The sequence below is a fragment of the Parus major genome, chromosome 24 (assembly GCF_001522545.3).
Source record: "Parus major isolate Abel chromosome 24, Parus_major1.1, whole genome shotgun sequence".
NCBI lineage: Eukaryota > Metazoa > Chordata > Aves > Passeriformes > Paridae > Parus > Parus major.
Genome location: NC_031792.1, coordinates 5,911,140 through 5,929,876, shown reverse-complemented (window position 1 = coordinate 5,929,876; position 18,737 = coordinate 5,911,140). Strand labels below are relative to the sequence as shown.

The 18,737-nt window shown below is 53.3% G+C and overlaps 1 protein-coding gene across 2 annotated transcripts in view; it reads left to right on the top strand.

Moving 5' to 3' along the window:
* ETS1 (ETS proto-oncogene 1, transcription factor) overlaps nt 1–18,737 on the top strand; it is a 77,442-nt gene that overhangs the window by 48,375 nt on the left and 10,330 nt on the right. For both annotated transcript variants that reach the window (XM_015649874.2, XM_015649873.3), the window contains 5 exons: nt 5,633–5,752; nt 6,254–6,454; nt 9,636–9,713; nt 10,748–10,993; nt 14,228–14,488. In XM_015649874.2, the coding sequence (XP_015505360.2) occupies nt 5,633–5,752; nt 6,254–6,454; nt 9,636–9,713; nt 10,748–10,993; nt 14,228–14,488 (906 nt within the window). The remainder of the gene's footprint in view (nt 1–5,632; nt 5,753–6,253; nt 6,455–9,635; nt 9,714–10,747; nt 10,994–14,227; nt 14,489–18,737) is intronic.

The window sequence follows — 18,737 nt, the reverse complement described above, 5'->3', positions numbered from 1 at the left end:
ACACATTGGGGATGCAGTGGGGACATGGTGGGGACACAGTGGGGACATGGTGGGGATGTGGTGGGGACACATTGGGGATGCAGTGGGGACGCAGTGGGGACACAGTGGGGACACAGTGGGGACATGGTGGGGATGTGGTGGGGACACAGTGGGGATGTGGTGGGGACACAGTGGGGACATGGTGGGGATGAGGTGGGGATGAGGTGGGGACACAGTGGGGACACAGTGGGGACACGGTGGGGATGTGGTGGGGACACATTGGGGATGCAGTGGGGACATGGTGGGGACACGGTGGGGATGTGGTGGGGACACATTGGGGATGCAGTGGGGACATGGTGGGGACACAGTGGGGACATGGTGGGGATGTGGTGGGGATGAGGTGGGGATGTGGTGCCCGGCGGCCTCGCTGGGGAGCGTGGGAAGGGTCTCAGCTCCCAGCCCCCCTCTCCTCAGCCTCCTCTGATCCTGAGAAAAGTTCTCGGCTGCTGAACCCTCCCAGCTGGGGGACGTTGGGAAATGTGTGCTCCAGCTTCCCCCAGCTCCAGCTCTGCCCTGGTTTGGATCCTGGGGAAAGCTGAGACAGAGGGGGCTCGGGGAGGGGAGCTCAGTGTGGGCTGGAGGGGGAAACACGGGCTTGGTGGCCACAGACTCACTGTGGGCACGTGGGAACAGGGTGGGAGAGTGAACCCCTGTCACCCCTTGCAGAGCCTCTGGGAAACTCCTGCTCCATTGTCACTCAGCAGTGGGGGGACATCCTGGAGCGTGGGCAGCTCCAGAAGGATGGGATGGGGCTCCAGGGGATCTCAGCTGCCTCAGGGCTCAAGGGCTGAAGTTTCTGAGGGACACAGGAATGAATTCATGAAGCCCTTGGATGCACAGTCCCTGCAAATGATCTTGTTTGAAACCAATGTGCATCTTCTCCTCTAATTTAATCATGGAATCCTGGAATGGTTTGGGTTGGGAGGGACCTTAAAGGTGATCCTGTCCCACTCCCTGCCATGGGCAGAGACACTTTCCACTGTCCCAGGCTGCTCCAAGCCCTGTCCAGCCTGGCTTTGGACACTTCCAGGGATGGGGCAGCCACAGCTGCTCTGGGCACCCTGTGCCAGGGCCTGCCCACCCTCACAGGGAGGAATTTCCTCCTAAAATCTTGTCTAAAGCTAAATCTACCCTATTTCATTCAAAAGCCTTTCCCCCTTGTCCCTGTGGCTCTGCCAAGCCACACAAAGGCCTGGAATCTCCATCACATTCGTGTGCTCCAGGCCTGGGAAGGGGAGGCTGAGGAGACCTCGGGTTCCTGCCCTTGGTGTCCGTCCATCCATCAGGGCAGGGACAGGAGGTGCTGTGGGGTCAGGTGGCTCCACTCTGACCCTCCCCACATCCATTTCCAGCAGCTACTGGGTGAAACCCCACACAGGGACACACTGGGGCTCTGATGGGAAAAAAAGTGAGTGGCCGAGGGGAGCTTGGAGGAGTCACTGACCCCGAGTGGAAACTCGGCTGAAAAATGACTTTGCTCCCATCCTTCTGCTCGGAGCATCCTTTTTTTTTCCCTGACTGCCATTTATTTTCCTTCTGCAATCAGCTGCAAATGGCTTTGGCATGCAGAGGAGTTCTGTGCATTTGAAGGTCAAAATCCCAAAAGTTTGTAAATCTGAGTCCTTTAAAAAGATCAGATGTGTGGAAATAGTTTACACATGCAGGGCCTGGTGGGAACAGAGTGGGAATTGGGCTGGGAGATGAACTTGCTGATCTTGGCCTCTTTGCTCCCGGTTTTCTCTCAGGCTCCACGTGCCCCTGGCTGGGGGGTCTGGGCACAGAACCCACCCAGGGCAATGTTGTTGTGTTTTATTCTCTGGTCTCTCTCAAGTCCCATCCCCAGGGATGTCAGGGAGCTGCAGGGGCCTGGTTTGGAGAAGCCATGGAGCCCCCAGATCCCTCTTTGCCTTGGAAAGCTGCAGCCAGATAAAAACTGCCCCCGTGCGAGGCAAATTCTGCATCTCTGCTCTACAGATGCTGCATGTGCTGCTGACATAATTCCCCTGGGTGACTGCAACTCCTGGCACTGTTTAAAAATCAAACCATAACTCCCTGCCTGCTCTCCCAGGAGGGAAATCAAAGGCGGCTGTGTCGGCACAGGAGAGGACACGGCATCCATGCAGCCGAGTGCACGTGGCAGCTGTGTCAGGGGGCTTTGATGGGCTCGTAAAAACCAGCCAGAATTCCCAGCCTGGCCCCTGCTGCTGAGCTTGCTTTTGGGATTAAAGCCCCAGCATTCCTGAGCTGGGTTTAGGTGGAACAGCTGGCTCTGGTGCTGGCTCCCAGCCTGGCCCCTGCACACAGCCCTGTGCTCTGTGGGCAGCACTAAAGGAGAGGTTTTATTGGTGCAGGGTTTGATTAAAATCTTGCAAACAGGTTTCAGATGGCACTGAAAGCTGATACCGGGGCAGCTAAGCCGGGTTTGTTGCTTTTGTTCCTGAAATTCTGCTCAACTCTGACCTTTAGGCATCGCAGACTGGAGGTGAAGGGCTGCAGGACATTGCCAGGGCTGGGTTTGCCTCCATGGGAAGGAATTTCCCTGCACCCAGCAAAGTTGATAGAGTTATAGGATATTCCAGGTTGGAAGGGATTCACAGGGATCACTGTGTCTGACTCGTGGCCCTGCACAGAGCTGGGTGAAGCCCACCATGCTCCCTGCACAAAAACCACCCAGTTTTTAAATAAATAACGAATTATTTAAATAATTCAAAGCAGCAGAGACAGAATTTAGGGTAAAACCTCTCCATCCACCCCATCTTTCTCAAGCCTTGTCCCCAGACACATCTGCAGAGCTTCACATACACCTTTGGTTTTCCCTGGGTGAGTTTGCCCCAGCTCTGGGACACTGCTGACCCAACCAAGGCTTCTGCAGGCTCAGGGCTTTGGGGCTGCTTTGTCCTCAGCAGAAATTTGAACAAGTGGCTGTGACCTCGCAGGAAAAAGGCAGATGATGTTTCAGTGCTAAATCTGCCGAGCACAACATATTTTGCAGAAGCCTTGCAATGCACATTTGGGTTGATTTGGGTGTTTAAATAGAAACTGTCCTCTGGCATGGTTTTCTTTTTTTTTTTTTATTTGGGAACAGACTGTTTGCTTCCCTGTGACCTCTCCCTGGGAATCACTTTTAAGTCTCCCCTGTTTTGACAGGTTGTTTGTGCAGAGCTCAGCATTCACCTTCCTAAACCGAAATCTTATCCCCCCGCTACTGAAAAATTGATTCTCTGGGTTTGTGCAAAGCCAACCCCACGGATCCTGCACGACCAAACAGCAGGATCAGGGATGAGCCCTTGCTATTGCAGAGATAAAAATACCATTTTTCATCCTGCTCTTGGTGTCTGGCCTGAGAAGTTCACCTCCACACAGGTTTTCATGGGTGATTCAGTGTTCAAATTGGGGTTAAAACCATTTTCTCAGCCTGCCTCTGACTCATCTTCCCAGGGCAGGCAGGAGCTGCTGTTGAGGCAGGCAGAGGGAGCAGATTCCTGGGTGGTCCCTGTGACCACAGAGCAGGGAGAGCAGAGCATTCAAATGTAACTTGAGGATGAAGGCAAAGGGGCACTGAGCCACTTTCTCCCAGTGTTATCTCAAGCAGCAGATGGGGAGCAGAGATAGCAACGGTGGCTGCTCATTTTCCATGCCCTCTCCAGCCAAATCCAGTAAATAATGAAGTGTAATTTGCCAAATTGTGTAATTTGGATGTGGGATTTGCTTTGGAAGGTCCTGATGCTGCAGGCAGGAGTCAATCGTGGATCTGTGCAGTGAGCTGAGGGCAGGAATTGTGTCCTGAGAGACTCTGCAGGAATGTCACTGTTCCTACCCGAGTCAAGAGTCTGCAAATCATTTCTAGAGAGCCTTGGGGACTTGGCTGGAGGATGTGCAAAGGGAAGGGGGAATTTTTGAACTGGGGCTGAGAGATGGAAGGGGCAGAAGCAGGGACAGAGAAAGTTGCTCTGTTTGGCTTGGCAGTGGAATTGCCTTGGGAGCATCCAGCAGATGATTTGGGGCGTTTGCAGCATGGTCACCCTCACCTTGTGCTACAGAGCTGCATGTGGAGGTTTATCTGTGGAATCACGAGATTGTTTAGGTTGGAAAAGCCTTCTGAGATCATGGGCTCCAACCATTCCCCACATTTTTAAACATTTCTAGGGATGATGACTCCACCACTGCCCTGGAATTGTATTGACCCAACTCCCAGATTCCCACTTGGAAAAAACCCAGTGTTGGGTTGTTTGGACTTTAAATGATGCCCTGAGTTTGGCTGGGGAGGAGTTGAGTGGAGCAGGAACTCCAGACTGGGGCAGACTGGGAAGCAGCTGGGCTGGCTGTTCCCAGTGGCTGCAGCGCTGCTTCCATCCCTGACTCCGTGTTTTATCAGGAATACACCAACACTGCCTGGAACAAGCCCTCAGCAGCATTTTGCAGGTGTAAAGGTTTATTAAATCAGGAGCATAACGAACTTGGAGCGATGGAAAACTGCAGTGGCTGAGTTTCCACAAGACACAGAATCCTTTTCTTTTCAATGTCTGTGTCCAGAACACCAAAGACTTTGCCCATGGTGTCGTTTTTCCACTGAGTTTTCATGGAAAATTTCCACTAGGCTGCAGAGCTAAACCAACCTCAGGTGGAAGATTTCCATCTCTGCTGACCAAATGCAGTTATTGGCATGGTGGTTGTTCAAGACTTTCCTTCTCCATCAAAGATGATTTTCAGGAATACTGGAAGTATGGAAAAAAGGGCCAAACCTCTATTCAGATATTTTGCCTCAAATGGTTGCTTTTATTTCTGTGACTCTTTGAAAGATTCATCTTCTTCCAAATAAATTAGAAAATGGGATTAAAGAAAGGAAAGGAGGAGGTTTGGTCCTTGTCAGGATTTACTCCAGGCCTGGCTCTTGGCCCTGCTGTCCCATGGGATGGCTGCCATTGTCCATGACTCACTCCTCACTCCGTGCATGACGTAACTCTGGGCTAATGTGGGATTTTCCAGCTCTTTGTTTCCCTTCCCCCCTCAAATGGGTATTCTGCCACTTCTCCATCCTGTCTCAGCCTGCTGCCAGCTCGCCTTTTCATGGAGTCACAGGATCATGGAATGGTTTGGGATGGAAGGGACCATCCCATTCCTCCTCCTGCCTTGGGCAGAGACACCTTCCTCTATCCCAGGTTGTTCCAGCCTGGCCTTGGACCCTTCCAGGGAAGGGGCAGCCACAGATTCTCTGTGCCAGGGCCTCCCTACCCCCACAGGGAAGAACTTCCTAGGATGAAGAATATTCTAGGAGTCTTTAATTTTCTCCTTGCTTTTCTTTGGACTGGGATGACAGAGTAGTAATTCAGGGATGCTTTTCTCCCTCTTTCTTGCTCACCCTGGTGTGGGACTCTGCCTTCCTCAGTGCCTGGAGCTGCTGAGCCATTTCCCAGGCTCCAGACACACCTGGAATGCTGAAGCCCAGCAGGCTGATGTCTGGAAAGGCCTTGATATCATCATCCAGTAGCACATTCCAGAAGCATAGTGACACTGTGTGCACCTGGCAAACATTCCCTGACATCTTTCCCAGTCCTGTGTCCTCATGGCCGTGTTTTTCTCCTGCTTCTTTCAGACATGGAATGTGCAGACGTGCCCCTATTAACGCCCAGCAGCAAAGAAATGATGTCCCAGGCACTGAAAGCCACGTTCAGCGGCTTTGCCAAGGAGCAGCAGCGGCTGGGAATTCCCAAAGGTAAGACTTGGCTTTACAGAACAGCCATGGCACCCACAGGGGTTGTGTCCTCCTTCCAGGCCCAGAATTCCCCATCTGCCATCTCCCCCTTTGGCTCTCCTCGGGTGGCATTGCCTTTCCAACACCACCTGAAGCTTCTTGGGAGCTTCAGCTGGAAAAACGTGGACAAATCATCTCCACTAAACAGAGAAGCAGCAGGGACCCTTTACCAGAGCTTGGTGACAGGGAGAGACCAAGAAAACTGGAGAAATGGGTGGGAGAAGGAGGTCAGAGAAGTGATGGGGCTTTTAGAAATCCCAAAGAAACCCAAAGCTATTTCCTTGGATGAAATGTGTCCGCATTAAGGCTGACCCAGACTGGGCATGGTGTTCCTCACACCCTGATGCCAGTGGGCTGCCAGTCTGCACGGGTGAGGCTGATGCAGGGTGGCTGGAGCACTGTGTGTGTCCTGTTTTCCTGGGAAAGCTGCCTGGGGATGCTCACTGCTGGATCCCTCTGCAGACCCCCAGCAATGGACAGAGACACACGTGCGGGACTGGGTGATGTGGGCAGTGAACGAGTTCAGCCTGAAGGAAGTGGATTTCCAGAAATTCTGCATGAATGGAGCTGCCCTCTGTGCCCTGGGCAAGGAGTGCTTCCTGGAGCTGGCACCTGACTTTGTGGGTGATATCCTTTGGGAACATCTGGAGATCCTGCAGAAAGGTGAGTCCCGAGTCCCTGGGTGAACAATTCACGGCAGCCTGGCCAGCCTGGTTTTGGGGCTTTCCATAGACCAGGAGGTGATCACCTTGAGCTTTAATCCCAGGAAAATCATCTTGCAAAGCCCAGTTTTTCAGCAGGATTCCAAATGGGCATCCCAACAGCAGCAGGCAAGGCAAATCCTGGCAGTGCCTCAGAGTGTTTGTGGCGGCTGCTTGGCAGAGATCCCCGGTGGGCAGGGACGCTCTGCCTGCCTGGAATCCATGGTGGGATTTTCCAAAGCATTTTTCCTCAGCCTCTTCAGCTCCTGTTGTGAATTTTACTGTTTCCTCTACTGGAACTGGGTACAGGAATACAGCCAAAATTCTGAAAACCCAAATTTCCCAGTGGTGGTTGGAAGCTACTTTGCTTTGTTCCATGTCCCAAAACCCGGGTGTTTCATGTCCCCAGAACCAGCATTTCTGGGAGGAGAAGCCATCCCTGCCATTCCCTGCATGACAGCATCCAGGGCATTAACTGTCAGTGACTGGGGACTCACATTTTGATTTAGAGGGTTGATTTTCTGTGTCTGGATGCCCAAGAGCACTGGGATGGTTTTTGAGGAGCAGGGGAGGAGCTGAGCACCTCTACCTGAGCCACAAGCAGGAGCTGCAGTACACCTGGACTCTTTTTCCAGCTCCTTTTTCTGCAGAGCTATTTGCTTTCCTGGAATGTCCCCTGTGCTGTCCTACTGACCCTGGTGGCAGGAAGGGGAGGGGGAGCACAGTTATTCCTTCCAGGAAACCATTGACAAATGGATGTTAATTGCCCATTACTAATTTTACTGCTACCTGTGGTTTGCAGAAGGTAAACACGGCCCTTCCCGGGCTCTGGGCAGGCCAGGCTGTTTTCCTGCTCTTGGGCTCTAAATCTGGTCTGTCCTTTTTTGTTTTGCATATTTTTCATGGAGTGCTTGGATCAACACTGAGCAGTTTAACCAAACAAAGCCAAACCTTGTGGTCAGCCCAATTTCTTCTTGCAATGAGCCATTGCTTGCACCTTCCCACAGCCCTTCTTCCTTGCTGGCCCTGCCCATGGCTGGGAATAGGTGGTCTTTGAGGTTCTTTCCAACCCAACCCATCCTAGGATTCTGTAATTGTGTGACTTTTTTGTGCTGTGCCCACTGGAGAGGGTGGGATGTGCTGCAGGTACTGACTGAGGCACCAGGGCTGGGTTTGCACCTCCTTCCTGCAGATTCCCCACACATGGAGATGGACTTCATGCTGTAAATTTATGGCAGAGTGGGAATCATAATTTCATCATTTCAGATGGCACTGACCCATGTGGGTGTTCAGGCACTGCAGTATTGATGGTACAAAGGCCTGGGATAGGGAGGAGTTTTCTGAAAGGCTGAAAATGAATAAAGCTGAATTTCTGTGGTGTTGGTGTTGCCCTGGGAGCCAGGAAGTCTCCATTCCCTGTTTGGTTTCACTGGTGACTTTGTCACTCTTGTACAAGCAGGGCCTTTGCTCCTCTGGTGGGCTCTGAACACATTTCCAATGAGGTATTTGGTGAGTAACAAAAAGCTTCCAAGAAATAACCAGCCTCCCCCCTAAGACTGGTTCCCTGTAAATCTTGGGGCCCATCTCCAGCCCTGAGCAGAGCTGGGCTGTGCTGGTGCTGTACAGACAGAACAGAGCTGTCCCTGCCCATGCAGGTGGAGCTGGGGGTCTCCCTCTGCACCTGGATGTGACGTGGGAAGAGATCCAGGTGTCTCCAGGCTCAGCCAGGGTTCCAGCTTGTCTCTCCATCTTTCCCACAATCATCACTGGGGCTGTTGGTGCTGGGAGTGGTTCTTAACCCTGAAATGCCTGGCTTTGCTTTGGCTTTACGTGTGCTGCTGGCCGGGGTGGTGCTGGGGCAGGCTGTGACCCGCTGTCCCCTGAGCTGACACTGTCCCCTGGGAGCCCTGAGTGACTCACATACCACAGGCTGCTCAGGGTTTAAAAACAGCATATGGGTGCCTTTCCCCTGCATGGATTTGGGTGTTTTTCAGGCTTATTTTTCCATAATTCTTCCTAAAATAACCCCCTCAGTTACCAGCACTCAGCAGTGCCCTGCACTTGACTCTAAGCACAGCCAAAGGTTCTCCCCTGCTCTGTGGTCACCCCCTGCCCCTTGGCAGACCCTGTGGAGAGAGGAACAGAGCATTTCTCATTAGTCCTCTGTGTTTGCACAACCCCCCATTTTGTTAGGGAATATTTTCCAGGCTGCAATCCCCAGGGGAGAGGGCTGAATGTGGGCTCCTCACAGTTATCAGTGCTCGGCTTCAGACACAAACCCAGAGCTGCCCAGGGGCGTTGGTTTGCTGAAAGGAGAGCAAATCTCCCATCCCAGCCTCCCTGCCCAGAATGCCATGCTGGAATGAGTCAGGTGTTCACGGAAAACTGCTCAGAGTAGGGGCAGGGTGGCTTTTGCGTGGGAAAGCAAATACAGCGCAGCCCAGGAGGAGCAAAGAGCTTGGAAAAAGCCATGGGAAGCAGGGAATCCATGCTTTGACATGCTCCAGGCTCTTTCCCAGTGAGTTATGCCTGTGGAAAGCTGAAAATTGGCATTTTGACTGTGTGTACATGGAGAATTCTGTGTCAGGAGCGGGGTCAGGGACAGCGAGACAAAGCGGTTTTGAACATGGAATGTTCTGCCTGCATCAGGTGCTGCACAGGCTGGGAATTCACACAGGTCTGGGGTTAGAGGAGCTGGGTTTGGGATGGGTTACCTGCTCCCTTGTACACACCTACTGCTGCTCTAAAAATAGGGCTTTTCCAGGAAAACAAGTGTCCTTGTGTGGGGAGCTTTTCCAGGAGCTCACACATGGAAGTGTGCTCAGCAGGCCCCAGGAGAACGAGGCTACAAAAGCTGAGGCAAGCAAGGAAATGATGCAGCTGGGAGCTCAGAGCCTCCTGGAGCCCTGACTCAGAAAGCTGGTGCTGTTTGGGCCAGGTTGGTTTTGTTAAAGTTTGGCCATACCTGCAGCAGGAATTCCCAAAGGAGCCAGGTTTCTGGGGGATTTCAGCTCTGAATTCATTTCTGTTGCTCAGAACGTCCCAGTTTAACCTGGGGAGGAGATTTTGGGAAGTTCAGGGCTCTGTGTCACAGCTCTGTGTGCCTTCAGCCTGGTGACATTTCCTTCCTTTCCTCTTTGCAGAAGAGGTGAAACCATACCCAGCAAACGGAGTGAACACCACCTACCCCGAGTCCCGCTACACCTCAGACTACTTCATTAGTAAGTCTCAATTAGCAATGTCAATTATCACCATTATCGTGCCTGGAAGCACCTTTTAGCAGAGATTTGTCTGCACTACAATAGGACTGCACCATGCAAAGGGTGATACTGTTTTTCCAAGGGTTTAGGGTTGATTTGGAAGCTTTCTGTATTTTCACACAGCCTTGTGTGCCAGAATCTGAATTTTTTAAGCACTATTTGTTTGAAGCTGTTGCTCAGCAGACTTTGAAAGCAGCCTCGACACACCTGAGCATTGGGAATTGTAAAAAATCTGTTAAAAAAGGGAGGGAATGGGGAGAGAAGGCTTCATTCTGGATTGCCAGGGAGGATCCTAGCAAGGAATGGGCTGAGTCTCCACCTGCACTCCTGCACTTCCCATTGCCTTGGAGGTGTTTTTTAAAAGGAGTGGAAATCTGGGAGACATTTCATGAACCAGCAAAAAGCCCAACTGACCTGAAGAGATTTAAATGAGGTGTGAGGGAGAAATCCTTTGCTGTGAGGGTGGGGAGGCCCTGGCACAGGGTGCCCAGAGAGGTTGTGGACTCTCCATCCCTGGAATTGTCCCAGGCCAGGCTGGATGGGGCTTGGAGCAGCCTGGGGTTGTGGAAGGTGTCCCTGCCATGGCAGGGGTGGGATTGGGTGAGTTTTAAATTCCCTTCCAATCCAAAACCTTCTGGGATTCCGTGATTCTGTGGATTGGGACTCCAGGCTCTGGCACCAGGGGAAGGTGGCTCTGGGAGGGATTCACCTTTCCCAGCCATCAATGAAAGATTTTTGCCCTGTTGCTCTTTTGCTGAGACTCCACTCCCCAGGATTTCCCAGCTTTTTCTGTCTGGCAGCTCCCCTGGGAGGAGTTTGGTGCACATTGAGGATGGCTGGGGCACGTCTTACTTTCCTAAACTGCTGCAATTTTTAGAGCCCATCTCCAGATTCTGGAACCCTTTCCCAAACCAGCAGCTGAGGGTGGGGGTGGGGGATGCCCTGGTTCCTTGGGGCCGGTTTTGGGCAGGGTTTGACTCCTGTTGTGCCCCCAGGTTATGGCATCGAGCACGCCCAGTGCGTGCCCCCCTCTGAATTCTCGGAGCCCAGCTTCATCACGGAGTCCTACCAGACCCTGCACCCCATCAGCTCGGAGGAGCTGCTGTCCCTCAAGTACGAGAGCGACTATCCCTCGGTGCTGCTGCGGGAGCCGCCGCAGGACTCGCTGCAGACAGACTACTTCTCCATCAAGCAGGAGGTGGTGACACCAGACAACATGTGCATGGGCCGTGCCAGCAGAGGTAAAGCTGGCCTGAAAGCCGGGGCTGCCTCGTTTTCCTGCTGCTCTCCCTCCCCTGCCCTGCTGGGCACGCCCAGGGAGCTGTGCAGTGCTAGCACAGCCCTCTCCCTGTTGGATTCCCTGCTGGCTTTGAGCCCTCCCTGCCCTTCTCTCCAGGGAAAACTCGAGAAATGTCTTTCTTTCCTCTCCTCTCTGCCTGTTTTTACATCATCTGCAGAAATGGCATGTTTCTGGTGCTGTGCCTTGATGTCGAGCCTGAGTGAAATTGAGCTGAGCTTTAGAAATTCCATTTTTTAGGAGCCCAGGCAAAGCCTCACAAATGCTTCACAAGTTCTCATCAGGAACTGCTGTTCAAGGCTCTGAAGAGTTTTGCACTCTGTGATCCAAAGTCTTGATCCATTATGTTTCAGGGATTTGATGGCTGCTTGTTTGAAATATTCTGCTGTAGCCAATTCTGTGCTTTGTTACGAGGTGCAGATGTCAGGGGCTGAGGCAGCAGCAGAGCTCAGGCCCTCCCAAATGCTCCTCTCCAAAGAGTCACAGGTACATGATTCCTGTTTGAGATGCTGGGATTTAAACACCTGAACACTTTGGAGGATCTGAGCCCAAATACCTTCCCAATTAATGTTATGAGATTGGGAGCACGTGGGGCCCACGTGTCTGATTGCTTTGTGAGCACATCAGCGATGCCAGGCTGGGGATGTGGCTCTGTCTCCATTCAAAGCTAAAAGTTTAATCCATGGAGCTCAAAGTCCTCACAAGTGGGATCATTATCTCTGGATTCCAGGTAGGGAACCTGAGGCACAGGGAAGAGATGTGACCTGCCTGCCATCCCCCTGAATGGCATCTCGGTGTCCCCAGGCACAGAATTCATGACAGTGACGTGTTGCTGTGAGCCAGGTTTGATGTGGAGCAGTTAAACCCATTTATCCAGAGAGCAGAGGATGAGCTGCCTTCCCAGGAAGGGCAGAGCTGCTTTCCAGGGCTGCATCACACGTGCAGCTCATTTGAACTTTCTCACTCTTTTTCCAAGCTGGGAGAGCCAATTACAGGAAAGTTGTTACTCGTGTTATTGCCTCTCCTGAGAGAGGTGATGTGAGCCAGAAGGGCAGCAGGGTTTTAATTTTGGGTAAACTTCTCTTTTTGGGGTTGTTTTTCTGCCTAAATTTCAGCAGTGTCTTTCCCTTTCCTGACCTTTTCTTTAACACAGGTGATTTCATCATTCTCACAGTGTGGTGGTTCAGGGAGCTTTTGCAGCTGTTCTCAGGGGAAAACCTTAAAATGTTTTCAGGGGAGGGAAGAGAGAGCCCTGGATGCTGCTGGTAGCAAAGATTTGAACACTGATTGCAAGAGGCTGTGCTCACACCAGTGCTGCATTTCAGCCATGGAAGGGCCTTTGGGAGACACAAATCCTCCTGGCACAGGGGAAAGCCTTAATATCAGGCAGAGCCTGGTTAATTTTTATTTATGTCCCTCTTTACCTTACAAGGTTAGTCTGACACAAAGTCAGGCCCTCCAGCATCGCCTCAGGGTGAAGGTTTTCCAGACACCTTCTGAGGGGCTTTAGGAGGAAATTTTGGGGTCCCAGGGGACTTGTTTCTCTCTGCCCTGTCAGTGAGGGTGGCTGCTTCAGAAGTGGAGCTGCCAAACCCATTGAAGCTTCTCCTGAGTAAGTGCAGGGTGTGATTGTTGGAATTTAGATGGATTTCCAATGGATTGACAGAAATCACATCTCTGTCGGATTTTAATTCCTTTTCTAAATGAGCCTGTGCTGCAGGACTGCTCAGGAAATTGGTTATTCCAATTAATGCACACACACAGCAGCGTTGTGTTCCCCTTAGGAGGGTTCAGGGAAGGATTGGAGTGTGAAATCCTCAAAAACCTAAAGGAAAAGAGAAGAGACTTTGAAACAGGGCTGTCCCAGCAGAATGAAGCCAGTGGATCCCAGCTGCCAGTGGTTCCAGGCCAGCAATCAGGGCAGGGCCTGCAGTAGTTGAGTCTTTTCACAGCAAGTGCTCTTCAAACTACAACACAACAAATATTTGGGGGCGTGTGCCAGCGCCCTTCCACGTTCCCCATCCTCTGGGATTTGCTCCCTGGGCCCAGGCTCAGGGTAGCTCTGCCAATGGAAATTTCTCCAGGAGCTCTTGCACAATCCCAGCAGCTGTTTTTAGCTGGGTTTGGGAAATTAGTGAACTTGAATGATCCTGTTACGCTTGTAGCTTGTCAGGAAAGATGTTGAGCAATCGGCAGAGTAGGGAGATCAGAGGCAGCAATTTCAGTTTGTTCTTTGGGTCCTTTTTTAGCTCTGTTTCAGTACAGAGCTGCATGGCTGGCTCTGGGGGGTGTAAATCAGCACTGCTGAGGATCTGGCCTCTCATGCTCTGGCTTTGACTAAAAATACCCCAGAGAATGACTTTGACACAGAGCAGCTGTGCTCACCTTACCAGAGCTGGAAAAAGCTGTTGGAGCTCTCAGCCACTGGCTCTCCTCCTCCATCAAACCTGCTGCTGGTTGGGGATTTGGGGCTGGCTGGAACAGATGGCAGCAAAAGGCTGCTGTTTGGGAGGGAACATCAGAATGAAAGGGGCTGGGGGTGCCTGAGCAGGGTTTGAATAGGGCTGGCACATGTAATGGGGGATTTATTGGAGACCTCCAATATCCTTCAGCAGCAAGAGAATCACAGAAATCAAAGAATCCTAGCAAAGTTTGAGTTGAGAGGGACCTTTAAGTTGGTTCCACCCCCTGCCATGGGCAGGGACACCTTCCACTGTCCCAGGTTGCTCCAAGTCCCGTCCAACCTGGCTTTCAACACTTCCAGAGATCCAGGGACAGCTGCAGCTTCTCAGGGCCTCCCCACCCTCTGAATAAAGAGGTCCTGGAGTGCCCATGTTTAGGCTCCTGAGCTCAGCCTTGAGTATCTAGAGTGAGTTATGTTTCTGACATTGCCTTTTGGAAATGAGGGACCATTTCCAGTCAGCCCCAGGCACCACTCTTGGGTAGAGAGCTCAGATTTGGGTTTTTCCCAGCTCTCTCTGCCTTGCTCTTCTGCCTGAAGTTTTCCAGGGCTCAGCCCTGCTCTGAATGGCAAAGGTAAAAGTACTGCAGGTCTGGGCCGTGCTTACTTTGGAGATGGGATGTAAAGGCCCAGCACCAGCTGCCCTGTGCCTGCAGAGTGCACAGGTGAAGCATCCTGTGCTGGCCAGGCCCTTCTCACCTGCTGTGCCTCCTCCAGGTAAGCTGGGAGGCCAGGACTCCTTCGAGAGCATAGAGAGCTACGACAGCTGTGACCGCCTGACGCAGTCCTGGAGCAGCCAGTCCTCCTTCCAGAGCCTGCAGCGCGTCCCCTCCTACGACAGCTTCGACTCCGAGGACTACCCTGCCACCCTGCCCAGCCACAAGCCCAAGGGCACCTTCAAGGACTATGTGCGGGACCGGGCCGACATGAACAAGGACAAGCCTGTCATTCCTGCTGCTGCCCTGGCTGGCTACACAGGTAGGGCACCATCCTGGGACCCCCTCAGTGCCCCCAGCACCTCCCCATGGCCTGGGGCACAGCCTCGGGCTGCTCTGGGCTGCCCCAGCTCGGTGTGGCTGTGCAGGGCTGTGGGGAGGGTTTTGGGGTGTCTCTGGGGTCAGCCCAGGGCTGTGTCTCCTTTGAGATGGGGCTCACACCCCTCATGGGGGGTCCTTGGCACGGGGCCCTCGGTGCCTCGTTCTCCACTGCCCTGGCTATGGCAGGAGCTGGCTCTGCTTTGGCTCGTGAACACGAGGTGCTGCAGAGCCCCTGGCCCCTGGGACACTGACTGGTGGCCTCTTGGTTGTGGTTTCCCCCCCGGGGCAGGAGCAGCCTCATCTCCAGCCCTGCTGTGTGCTGGGGACGGGTCCTCTCCCCTCTGGCCCCGCTCTGCTCCGTACCTTGGTGTGAGGCAGGGATGGGGCGCTGCCAGAACCATCCCAAACATTTTCCGTTCCCTGCACTGGGAGAGATGAGAAGGTGATAGGCCATGGAAACTCTGGCTGTTTATGACAGCCCTTCAGCAATCTGGCATCTCCAAGGAGAGAAACTCGGTGGGATGGGACTTCCAGCTAAAGCTGAGCTAATCCTTTCCAGCCCTTCTGTGCCATAGCTTTCCCCTGTGCTTAAGGAAACTCTGGGGCAGCCTCCTGCCAGCTCCCCTGGCTCTGCACATTCACATCTGTCCTGCCCCAGCTGGTGGAAAGAGTTAGTGCTGATAAAGATCATCAGCAGGTTCAGATCCCTGAGTCTGCTCCCACGCACGGCTCATCTCGGGGCTGAGAGATCACCGAGCCTCTGTGAGGGTGGGGAGAGCAGGAGGGAGAGGAAAGGTGGGGAGATAATTTTAGGAGTGTAAAAAAGGAAGTGGTTTGTTGCTATAGCTTTAGTTAGAAAGAGCTCAGCCCTGCCTGCTGAATGAGACTCTACCCAGTCCATAGAAAATAGGAGTGAGCTCTGCACTCCTGAATGGACTGGGGCTGAGGGATGTGGTGGGGAGGGAGAGGAGGGACTGTGACCTGGGGTTATTCTCTACGGGAAATCTGCCATGGAAATCAATGTTCCTGAGAAAAGTGAGCACTGAGCACAAGTTGCTGCTTTTATTCCTATTTTTATTCCTATTGTCTCCTGACAATGCCTTTCCCTACGGCACCTGGAAGTGCTTTGGGTACACAGAGCCCAGGATACGTTTGAACAGTCGGGGAAACCGAGGCACCCAGGTGCTGGCAAAACCAGGAGCATTCTTTCCCAAGCTGGATATTTCCCTTCACATTTGCTGGAGCTCATGGAAAAGAGTGCAAAAGAGCCACCCCTGGAGCACGGCGAGGAGCTGAAGTCAGAGGCTGGGCCCTGTGTTTTCCAAGGAATATTAGCACCCCAAAGGCTGTCCTTGGAGCAGTGCCTTTGGGAAGGGGAGACTTGGGTTCATGCAATGCCAGAGCACAATTCCAAACACTTTGCTCTGCGTAACATTTTCCTTCACCTCATTTCCAACCCCTCTTGGAGCTGGGAAGAGAATCCCTTGGCCCAGGCACTTTGGTGGGATCAATAAGTAGGAACGCCTGATTTTTTTATTTATTTTTGTGTTGCTTCACTTGAGAGGCTTTAAATGTGGAGAAGAAAATCTGGAATCACTGGGAAATGCTCGAGCTGGAGCTGTTTGCCTGCTCCAAAGGCTGCTGAGCAATACTTAAGCCAGCAGAGCCAGCTTTTGCCATTGGGAGAGGTCTCTGGACAGGTGATCCTGGCAGGCAGGGACTCCAGAGATGTCCCCTGAGCCGTTTTACAGACCCTGAATCTTCAGCCCTGGGTTTTCCAAGCCAAGGGAGCCAGAGCAGGGTTGCTGTGAGGGCAGGTCCTAGGGACAGCGAGTAGAACGTGTTGGGTTTCAACCTGGAGGAGAACTGGGCACTCTCCAGGCTCTGGGTTTGTGTCAGCTCAAAAAAGCCTCCTCAGGCTGCCCATTCAGAAGTGCTGGAGGTCTGGCCTGGGCCAGCTGAGCACAGAGTGGGGACTCGGGCACAGCTCAGCCTTTTGTGCTTTACTCTTACTTTACTCAGGGGAGGAAATGCTGTCTGGCAGCCAGAGCAGAGGAACTGGAGTCTGGGCTCTGCTGGTGGCTCTGCTGAGGAGGTGGAGCCTCCCAAGGAGCAGAGCAGGGCTCTGCCAGCCCAGGAACCCAAAAGAGCGAGACCTTGGGGTTCCATTTCACACCTGAGGACACACCCAGCACCCACCTCGTGGTGACCCTGCTAGACCTGGCAGGGTGCAGAGGGACATGGCATCCCCCATCCCCAGAGCTTTCTGTGCTGCCTCTGAGGACCTGACAATGTTGTTCAGGCTCTGTTACCAGGCCCTGTTTCTGTGGTGCCCAGGGAGGTGGCCCCAGCAGGTCTCTGATGCTATCTGCCCCAGAGGCGTGTTTTGGGGTGAGAAGGTGCATTTTGGCGGAAGCTTCGTTTGCGTTTGATGTGTTCTTCACCCAGCTCTGAGCAGCCTTTCAGAGCTGCCTTATCTGCCCCCACATCTTGACCTATTTTAACAAGTTGCCATGGTTGCTCACAGAGAGGTTGATGCAATTTTCTTATCTTCTTTTTGAAGGAGAAATGTTCTTGCTCAGGAGTTGGTGAACTTCAGTTTCCATTGCTGCAGGGAGGGCCAGCCCTGGACACCTGGGTTTGGAGCTCAGTCAAAGCTTGGGCAGCTTGAATTGTACCTGAGGGAACAGCTGGAGCTGGGCCAGGGCAGAGTTAGGTTGGACATCAGGGAAAGGTTCTTCCCCCAGAGGTGCTGGCACTGCCCAGGCTCCCCAGGGAATGGGCACAGCCCCGAGGCTGCCAGAGCTCCAGGAGCCTTTGGACAGAGCTCCAGGGATGGCCAGGGTGGGGTTTGGGGGTGTCTGTGCAGTGCCAGGGGATGCACTGGATGATCCCTGTGGTCCCTCCCAGCTCAGGAGGTTCTCTGATTCTGAGGTTCTACACTAAGCCAGGTTTTATTTACTTTGCCATGACACAGAGTGCATCCATGAAATCCAGGCAAGGGATGGCTCAGGATGTGTGTTCACTGCTAAACCTCACGCTGGCTCAGCTGAGCTCAGTCTAAGCTCCCTGGTTCAGCAGCAGAGCCACGTTTGGTGTGAGTGGGCAGAGATCCCTGCAATGCCTGAGCCCAGCTGGGCTGAAGTGAGCTCAGCTCTGCCTCCACATCCCCTGGGGCTCTGCCATAGCTGGATCCTGCAGCCTCTTCTGATTCCCATGGCCCCCAGCATCCTGCAGGAGCAGGCAGCAGGTGGATAAACTCAGCTGGATCTGTGTGCCCTGTGTTGGTGTTTGCAGCCTGTGCTGCCTCCCCTGGTGCTGCAGGAGGTCAGGCCTTGCTGGTTCACCATGGCTGTTCAGAGCTGAGCTGGGTTTGGGTTCCCTCGAGCAGCTGTGTGGGTTGGGAGCCAAGCAGTGGGGTTTGTTTGCTCTGTGGTGGGCAGCACTGACACCCCGGGGCTTTCCAGCCAAGTGCTGGTGCTGCTGTGGGCCAGAGCCGCTGCTCCACATCACTGAGCACACAGCAGGGCCATTCCCAGGGGTCCAGAGGGGTGGGAGAGGTGAGGTGGGGCACACCAAGCCCTGATCCCACAGATCAGCAAGGCTGGGGCTGTATGGGTGCCTGTGCTCTGCTCTGGGCCTGCTTAGGGAGGTGCTGAACCCTTTAAAGGCAGTGCCAGCACTTGAAGAGTTAATGCCCCTTCCAGCTGATGTCACCCATGTCCTGAGTGTCCCTCTCAGAGCAATGCCACCCTCTGATCCTGCTGGGCATTGGGAATTGAGGAGGCAGTGCAGGAGCAGCCTCCTCCACAGATGTTATCCCACCCAGAACTCTCCCTCCACGGAGCTGGAGCTGCCCAGGCCGGACCCTGCTGTGACCTGGCTGTCAGCAGCGTGGGGCAGATGTGTCTCTGAGCCCTGTACAGTGTGTGAGCTGCCTGTGCTGCACAGCCTGCCCAGCCTCTGTTTGTGAGCGATGCTTATCTGTGACCAGCAGTGAAAGCACAGCTGCTGTTTTGCAAGAGAGTTGAGGCAGTGCCAAGGAAAGTGGGTCTCTTTCAGGACAGCTCAGGTGCTGCTGCCCCTCCCCTGCTGCTGTGCTGCTGCTCTGAAGCCTCCACAGGCGAGATCCCCCCTGTGCCGTGGTCATCAGCACCCAAAAATCTGCCAGCAGGTGCCTTCCTGTCCCC